This window comes from Asparagus officinalis, chromosome 5, assembly GCF_001876935.1.
Source record: "Asparagus officinalis chromosome 5, Aspof.V1, whole genome shotgun sequence".
NCBI classification, from domain to species: Eukaryota; Viridiplantae; Streptophyta; class Magnoliopsida; order Asparagales; family Asparagaceae; genus Asparagus; species Asparagus officinalis.
The window spans coordinates 3130465-3140716 of record NC_033798.1 but is presented as its reverse complement, the minus strand read 5'-3'; the positions used below and the strand labels follow the sequence as shown (position 1 = coordinate 3140716).

The 10252-nt window shown below is 31.7% G+C and overlaps 1 protein-coding gene across 1 annotated transcript; it reads right to left on the bottom strand.

Moving 5' to 3' along the window:
* LOC109839985 lies at positions 445-2444 on the bottom strand. Its single transcript, XM_020408460.1, has 2 exons — positions 1149-2444; positions 445-1041 (listed from the first exon to the last, which is right to left on the bottom strand). The coding sequence occupies exons 1-2, from the start codon at positions 2442-2444 to the stop codon at positions 445-447; spliced, it is 1893 nt and encodes a 630-aa protein (XP_020264049.1).

Sequence of the window (10252 nt, the reverse complement as noted above, 5' to 3'; positions counted from 1 at the left end):
GTATAGTGTCTAGAGGGTTATTTTGAAGTTTGCTCTGAGTGTCTTCCAAGACTAGTTTTGCTCTTTGAACCTGTTCACTAATATTGTGGAAATGTCTCTTGTTTAGTATTTTCAAAGCTTCCTTCAGCTTTTTGAGCTTGGTGCATACAGAGTACATTGCACACCCTTGTATATCTGTTTTCCAAATATCAGAAACAGTAGGTAGATAATCAGCATGCTTGGTCCACATCTTGAAGAATTTGAATGGTTTTTTCCCTTGTAAACAGTCCTCATAGATAGAGATCAGGCCTGGGGAATGGTCTGAAAATTGAGGTAACAAATATTCTGCATAACTTGAATTATAGGCAGAAAATCAGGCCTGGGGAATGGTCTGAAAATTGAGGTAACAAATATTCTGCATAACTTGAATTATAGGCAGAAATCCATTGATCATTTATTAGAGCTCTATCCAGGTAACAAATATTCTGCATAACTTGAATTATAGGCAGAAATCCATTGATCATTTATTAGAGCTCTATCAAGTCTGCTCCACACTCTTGTTTCTACTTCTTGCTTGTTATTCCAGGTATAGAAACAGCCTAGTGTTTTCATGTGGTTAAGATGACAGTCTGCAATGCAATTGCTGAAGTCCCTGGTATCTGAGTCAGAGAGAACTGCACCACCAAGCTTATCATCTTTATCAGTCATTGCATTAAAGTCCCCACAGATGATCCAGGGAACATTTCCTATTGATTTCTGAATATGAATTAAATCTGCCCATAATTCTTTTCTACCCTCCATCTGATTGACACCATATATAGATGAGATGACACAGTCCAGTCTCCCATCAAATGATTTAACTGCACAAGTAATTTGCTGGTCTGAGATATTTACAACATGAGTATCCAGTATTCTAGGATCCCATAGGATAAGAATCCTGGCTTTAAAAGGGTTCCTGACATTTGATAACCATTTCCAGTCATTTGCAATCCTCTTGACAGAATTTGGTAGTTTTGATTCTTTGATTTTGGTTTCCAGGAGAGCTATGAAAGAAATATGATACTGTAACAAAAATTTATTGACCAAGAGCTGTTTAGAGGATTTATTCAATCCCCTAATGTTCCAAAAAGTCAAATTCATTTAGAATAATTCCCCCCTCTATCAATTACAGAGGGGTCACTGTCTGAGCAACTGGATACTAATGGAGATGCATTTTTTTTAATTCTGGACCCTTGAACAATTATCCAAGAATTATCAGCATTTTTCCCAGAACCAAGTACTTGCTTTGATCCAGATTCAGGTTTTTGTGCACATTCATCAACATGCACAGCCTGCAGCAAACCAGTCTTGTTGCTTATTTGTTGTATATCAACTCCATTTCCTAAAACATGCACCATATGAGCTTGTTGTATATAGATAGGTTCTTTTTCAGTCAGTTTTACCCCAGACTGTACAAACCTGCTGCAATGCTCACTCAGACTGCTATCATGTACAACATGCACAGGGGTCCTTCCAGTCTGAGAATCATTTATACAGTCATCATAACTTGCAGAATCTTGAATGATTTCTTTTCCTTTATCAGCAGTCTTTATTTGAGCAATATCATGCACGTCAAGTGGGTTCAAGTTGTTCTCAAGCTTATTTTTATCATTGGAAACAGCTTTGCTTTTAGGGACCCATCTTTGTATTCCAGTTTTTCTCTTGCAATAGCTTGTTTCATGTCCCACTTGTTTACAAAAATCACACCATCTAGGTTTTAATTCATAGATCACTTTCTGAGAAATTTTTTCCCCTTTTGGCCCCTGAATGGAGATATGATCTGGAAGGGGAGAGGGCATATTTACCTCTACAAGAACTCTAGCATATTCTAGCCTCTGTCTGCTTGCAGTAAGCTTGTCAGTGGCAATAGGTTTGCCAATGAGACTAGCTATTTTACTGATACATTTTGCATTCCACAAGTTCAATCTAAGACCTGGAAACTGAATCCACATTGGATATAAGCAGTCATTTCTTTTACCTATTTCTTCATCAATCGACCATGGTTTGAGGAGAAGGGGTCTAGATCCAAAGAACCAAGGACCACTTTCCAGAATAATCCTCATATCTTCTTTGCTTTTAAATTTGTACAAAAATAGTCCTGGCTTAAGAATGCAGATCTCAGGTAATGCCATATGTGACCAAACCTTTTGAACAAAAGATTCCATAGCCTTAAACTTGATATTCATCCCCAGTACCTGACCAATAAGTGCAGAATCCCAAACAGATGCACCTTCATACCATTCATCCTCCCCAAAACTCACTGTATCTTTTTCATTAGGGGGTACATAATTCAAATCAAGACCACAACCAAGTTTTCTATTGTCAGAAAAGAAACTAATCCAGCTTTTCTTTGCATTACTGCTAGCAGGGATCGTATTTTTCATTTCTATTGTCAGAAAAGAAACTAATCCAGCTTTTCTTTGCATTACTGCTAGCAGGGATCGTATTTTTCAAGACTTTGCCAGAAAAAGAAACTAATCCAGCTTTTCTTTGCATTACTGCTAGCAGGGATCGTATTTTTCAAGACTTTGCCAGCCTCTAGAGGAGGAAAATCCAGAGAAACTCCATTTGTATTATCATTTTTTGATTCATTTTGATCATCAGAAGAGACTACATCAGATATTTTCTCAACAGGAAGAGTTTTTCCTGGATCCGGAATTGAATCCAAGATTCTTGAAGATTTAGCAGAAAGATGTTGAGATAAAAGGAATTCCTCAGAATCTTTAGCATCAGCCCAAGAAAGATTATCAGATCTAAGAGATTCAGATTGCAGAGACTTACAGAGCAAACGAGATTTTACCCCAGCTACCGGAGGAGAGCTCAGAGGAAGAGAATTGGAGCTTGAAGATAAGATTTCAGCCATAGATTTCCTTAATTTCTCCCCCTTTGGCCCCGTTGAACCCATAGCATTGAGCTCAGATTCTTCATCATCTTCAACGAAACTGGTATCAGATTGATCCTCAGGAGTTACTAGATCAGAATTCAAAGATCTTAATCCAATACTAAAGATCTTGCTCCCACTTTTTCTCTTCTTTTTACCCATCAAGAATCAAGGCGGGGGCACACGTTAGCAACGAAAGAGTCGCCCGCTAACGTGCACCGTAAAAGAACCGCCAAAATTTTTCCAACGATATTATTTAACTAAGATTAGACATCTTGATCGTCAAAGTTAACTACAAATCCATAATTTAAGAATCGAAACTATCGTAAGAGTATGAGTAATATGTATTCAAATATTTCAGATACGAATACAGATATTTCACTATAAAACCATATCCGTAACTATATCCTATCGGTTATAGATTTGAGTAACCATATCGGTATCCTAACGGATATGGTTACGGATATTTTCTCATATACGGTTTAGCACCCTACTCAGAACAACTAAAAATAGTAAAAATCATGGGATATAGCTCATAATATTGTGAATATTTGATGTCGTGAAATTATTTTCTAAAGTCTAGAAATAATAAAAAATTATCGCAAATCGTTGGTTATAGTACATGAAATCTAGAATTTTAGACTTTGTGAAAATATTTTCCATTGAATAGAAACGACTAAAAATGACCAATAATTATGGGTTATAGCTCAAGAAATTAAGAATTTTGGCCTCTATAATTTTAATTGCTAATGGCTCAAAATGAGTGAAAATATCCAAAAATCATGGGTTATAGCTCATGAAATCATGATTTTAGCCTCCATAAAATTATTTGTCAATGGGTCGGAATAAATAAAAATGGCCATAAATTATGTGTTATAACTTATAACTCATGAAATTGTGAATTTTAGCTTTTACGAATATATTTGCTAATGGCTTGAAACAACTAAAATTTGCTAGAAATCATGGGCTATAGCTCTTAAAATTATTCATTTTGGCCTTGGTTAAATTATTTGCCACTAGGTAGAAACGACTAAAAATCACTAAATATCATGTGTTATATAGCTCATAAAAATATGAATTTTAACATCCGTGAAATTACTTGCCAATGGCTCGAAACCACTAAAAATGGAAAAAATTTGTGGGTTAAAGCTCAAGAAATTGTAAATTTTTGACTCCATAAAATTATTTTCCAATGGCTCGAATAACTAAAAATAGCCAAAATTATGGGTTACAAGTCATAATTGTGAATTTTAGACTCCGTGAAATTACTTGATAATGGCTTCGAACAAGTAACAATTAGTAAAAATCATTAATTATAGGTCATAAAATTACGAATTTTGGACTCAATGAAATTATTTTCTAATGGGTAGAAAAAACAAAGAAAAAAGCCACAAATTAGTAGATCATGAAACTCTAAACTTTAAACTTCATGAAATTATCGACCAATGATTAGAGATGACTAAAAATGTCCAAAATCATGGGTTATAACTCAGGAAATCATGAATCTTGGTCTCCACAAACTTATTTACCAATAGCTCAAAATAACTAAAAATGACTAAAAATTATGGCTTCTAAGCTAATGAAATCATGAATTTTAGCCTCCATGAAATAATTCTTATTAGATCAAAACCAATAAAAACGGCCACAAAGAATAGGTTATAGCTCATTAAATAATGAATTTTGCTCTTCTAGAGATTATTTGTCAATAGTTCTAAATGACCAAAAATGACTAAAAATTATGGGCTATATCTAATGAAAATGATAATTTTAGCCCCGCGAAATTATTTGCTAATGGCTCGAAACATCTAAAAATAACCAAAAATCATAGGGTATAGCTCATAAAATTATGAATACATGACTCCATGGTATTATTTTCTAATGGTGGAAATAATAAAAAAAGATAAAATCAAGTGTTGTAGCTCATGAAATTGTGAGTTTTAGCCTCCATAAAATTATTTGTCATTGAAAAAGAACTTAAAAAGTGGCCACATTTCGTAGGTTATAGGTAATAAAATCCTGAATTTTAGACTCCAATATATTATTTGCCATTGTTTTTCATAGGCTACGCCATGATTTTTGTTTTATTTTTAGTTCAATTTAATTGAATGTAAATTAATTGTCCATACATCACAATTTGTAATTTTTATGAGCTATAACTCACTATTTTTAACAATTAGTTTAAACAAATGAAATTTTAATCTATGTACCTTAAATTTTATTATTTTCATGAGCTATAACTTATGGTTTGTTATAATTTTTTTTCAATTTGAATTACTACAAATTATTTATGTATACATTTAAATTTGTTTATTCATTTCGAGTGAATGTTAATTAGTTATTTATACATCAAAATTCATTAAGTTTATGGGACACAACTCATCCAAATGAATGCAAATTTATTATGTGTACATCACAATCTACACTTTTCATGATCTATAACCCATGATTTGTTATAATTTTTAGTTGTTTCAAATAGTTACAAATTTTATATGTGTACATTAAAATTTGTGAGAGCTATAATCCATGATGTTTGTTAATTTTCGTTCTTTTTTAATAAATACAAATTTATTGTATGTACATCAAATTTTTTTACTTTCATGAGCAACAAAACCCATAATTTTTGTCAATTTTTTTTCATTTTGAACGAATACAAATTTATTCTCCATACATCAAAGTTCATGATTTTATGAATTATAACTCTTGATTTTAGTTAATTTTTGTTTATTTTGAATATACATCAAAATTTATGATTTTCATGGCTACAATCCAGTATTTTTGTCAATTTTTATTTATTTTAAATAAATACAAATTTATTATGTGTACGTTAAAATTTACTTTTCACAACCTATGACTTAGGATTTTTTTTAATTTGTTCATATCGAATGAATACAAATTTATTATGTGTACATTAATATTCATGAAATTCAGTCTTTCTTTAATAAATATAAGTTTATTGTGTGTACATCAAATTTTGCAATGTTCATGAGTTATAACCCTTAATTATTTTCAATTTTAATTTATTTTCTTTGAATGTAAACTAATTATCTATACAACAAAATTTATAATTTTTATGGGTTATAACCTATGATTTTGTTAATTTTTGTTAGTTTCAAACAAATACAATTTTATTATATGTGCATTAAAATTCATGAATTTAATTAGCTATAACCCACATTTTTGTTATTTTTTGTTCATTTTGAAATATATAAATTAACTATCTATACATTAAAATTTTTGATTTTATGAGCTATAACCCACAATTTTTGTTAACTCTTGTTCGTTTAAAACGGATGTAAATTTATTAAATTAAAATTTGCGATTTTCATGAGTAATAACTCCTAATTATATATATATATTCTTATTTCAAATGAATGTAAATTTATTATGTGTACATCAAAATTCATGATTTTCATGAGCTGTAACCTATAGATTTTATCAATTTTCCTTTGTTGAATGAATGCAAATTTATTGTATGTTGATCAAACTTTGTAATTTTCATGAGTTACCCACGATTATTGTTACTTTTGATTTGATTTTAGCGAAGTAAATTAATCATCTATATATCAAAATTTGTAGTTTTCATGCACTATAACTCTTGATTTTCACTTGAAAGAAATAAACAATAACTAATTTGGACCATAATTTTAGAATATTATAAACAGTTTATTACTTAGAATCCCCCCCCCCCCTTTTTTTTTGGGAGGGAGAGCAATTGTGTAACACTGTTAAAAAAAATTAATCTATCCAAGAGAGTCTAGCTGAGTTGGTAAGCTGTCTATGAGCTGTACTTTAAGGTTTCAAGTTCGACTCTCCTAGAGAGCACCCACGAGAATTTAATTTTCTTGAATATTCGAGAATGCCCTTAACCATGGCCGGGGTTCAAACCATAGTTCGAAGAATCGTGGGAAAGTTCTCTTGTCAAACCAACAAAAAATTAATCTAGTATATTATAGTATCAAAATAATTTCTAAAAAAGTATATGCATCGAGATTTAGTCTTTTATAGAAGAAATGATACGTGAGAAGCGAGTTTGCTTTAGGGGTGCACTGTGAATGAATGATGGGCCACTAATGCATCTCTTTTAGAAAAGAGTTCAGCCCACAAGGAAAATTGCAGTAAATTTTCCTTTAGATTCTCTCGCCTTTTGCATAAAATAGCCCCTAATTGAAATCCTGTTGTTAAATATTAGTAAAAAAGGGAAAGTGTAATAGTTGAGGATTAGTTTGGAGAGTTTAGTTTAGTGAAACCTATCTTATTAAAATATTTGTAAAAGATTTATATGAAATAAATAATACTTAAAAAGAATCACAGGCTTCGGGCCGATCTGAGCCTAATTTGGCCCGGATCACTATTTATTCATGAAGGTAGGCAATTGTGTGGCCAAAATGTTGATGTGCTTTGTTACTTAAATGTGAAAATGCATGATATTCGTTCTCTTGTTTGCTCAGAAATTGCACAATTCTTTATTTTTCTTTTTATTTCAGAGTCAACTTACGTCAAGCTAACAATAAAAACTTTCTCTTTGGTTCTGCTCGTTTTCTCATCCAATTAGAATAAAAAACCATTATGGGCCTATTATATGCTTCTTCTCAATCCTATTTCTGAGCTAAGCCTGACTTAAGTAGGTTAAAGCCCAAAGGGCAAGCTAATTAATCTTGGTAATAATATGTAAACTTCTTTTTTTTTTTTGTGGGATAAATTGTAAACTACTAATTGGTGCTAAGAAAGTTGAACTGTTGAAGTTCGATAATGAAGAGCTTTCAAAACATTAAAGAAAACTTCTTTCTCGTATGATAGACAAATAACGAAAACCAATAAGAGAAGGAAATAACCAAAGTTTAAATTGTTTTTTCTGAACAGAAACTTTCTAGTAAATTTATACAAAGAATTTTCAATCTTGCACAAAGGGGCTTGAATCATTTTAGGCGAATTTTCTATCTTGAAGATTATTTATATGTGATTAAATATTTTATGTAGTTTATAATGATTTAGAATGATAAGGGAACAGCCTCGTTATAGCTAAAATATCTATTTAGATAATAATGAAAACTAGAGTGGTTGAAGTATCAAGCCTCTCAATATGAAGGTTGAGTACTTCAATTAATGTAATAATAAATCAATACTGTTAGAAGAATCTCACAATTGATTGCATAATATTCTAATCAATGATTCTTTGAGAATTCACTATTGGAGATTTGATCATCCTAGACCATCTAGGATGATCTAATGTAGACGGATATGAGCCGTCAAAGAAAAACCATCTACAATACGTGCATCCTAGTTGGAAAATCCGTCTACTATGTTATTGGAGACGGATTATTTTTTAAAGAAAATGGGCCCCACCATTCTAGATGGCTAAGGATGTGAAATGAATTTTTAGTGGGCATTCCAAATTCGCTCGTTGTTTTTTTCACCCAATATTATTAACTTTTACCATACCTCTTTTTACCCTATCACCTTTTCGCCGCCGTTCTCACAGTCCTCTCCACTCGTCGTCGAAGTTCACTGTGGTTGGTCGAAGGTCGTCATCGAAGATTGTCGCTTACCCTCATCGAAGTCATGCGAGAAGATCGCCGCTTCTTCTCATCGTCGCCTCAGGTGGTAGAAGTTCGCTGGTGTTCTCACTGTCCTATCCGCTCATCGTAGAAGTTCATCGTGGTTGGTCAAGGGTCGTCGTCAAAGATTACCGCTTGCCCTCATCAAATTCGTGCGAGAAGATCGTCGTTTCTTCTCATCGCCGCCTCTGGTGGTAGAAGTTCCTGTGAGTTGATCTCGCAGTTGTTTACATCAAAACATACATCAGTTTAAAAAAGTAATTTTCAAACCATCACTCTTAACCCTAAATAAAGTAATCCTTAAACAAGATCTAACCCTAATCAACTCTATTGACTAATCCTAACCCAAAATCTAAACCTAACACTAATTACCCCTAAAGCAAATTTAAAATTAGTAAATATTGCCCTAATTACAGTATAAATTACCCCTAAAGCTAACACTAATTACTCCTAAAGCTAATTTAAAATCAGTAAACCTAATTAATTACCCTAAAGCTAATTTAAAATCAGTTAACCTAACTAATTATCCCTAAAGCTAATTTAAAATTAGTAAACCTAATCAAATTACCTAACCCTAACCAAGATCTAATCCTAATCAACACTATTAACTAATCCTTACCCAAAATCTAACTCTAAACGGACTAATCCTTAACTAAAAACTAAACCTAACATTAATTACCTATAAAACTAATTTACTTGTAAACACTAATTACATATATTTTTAATTCCCAATTTAAACATTAATTCATGCAAACACTAACTACTTAAACCTGAACCTAACTAATCCAATGAACCTAACCTTAATTAATCAAATAAACTTAACCCTAATTAATCCATGAAACCTAACACTAATTATGTTAGGCTTTAAGGCAAATACCCTAACCCTACCCTTAATCATTGAAACACTAAGTACATATATTTTTAATTCCAAATTTAAATATTACTTCATGGACATAACCCTAACCCTGGCTAAGTCTAATACTAATTACATATCTTTTCTAATTAGGAAAATAACTCTAATATGAGCCTAGCCCTAATCTATTGGGACACTAATTACTTTATCTTGTTAAACCAAAAAATTAAAATATCAATTAGTAAACCTAGTCCTAATTACCCAAAATATGCTAATTACCTTACTAAACCTAGCGTCAATAATTACTCTACTCATAGTTAATCAAATTAGACTAATTACCATGAAAATTCGTATGACATTAGACTAATTACTCTAATAACATAATAATAATATTAATAAGACCAACTTTTGGCCCTAATAACTCTAATAGCACTAATGACACCAAATAAAACTAACTTTAACCCTACTTACCCAATCTATATATATATATATATATATGTGTGTGTGTGTGTGTGTGTGTGTGTGTGTGTGTGTGTGTGTGTGTGTTTGTTATTTATGTGTTTTATAAGTTTGTTTCTAATGTGTAAAAGTGTGATTTAATCAAACAAAGCTTTTAAAAAAGTAGTGTGATATATAACACAACAATGCGTTATATATCCGACGTAGGGGATAAAAAATTAACGTTATCTATAGACTCTCATCCAATAATTATTGTAAATCGTTTGGACTTATAATATAAGATATATGACTCATTTTGAATATGAAAAATATTTTTTATCTAAAAAAGATCGTGTACGTTATTTTATAAGTAGAAGATGATGCACTACAAGAAATTACATCTTTAACGAAGGGATTTCCCTTCGTTAAAAAGCTGAAAACCTTCGTTATTGTATGCTAACGACGGGGAAAAAATCCCTTCGTCACCCGTCGTTGAAGCCCTCTTCG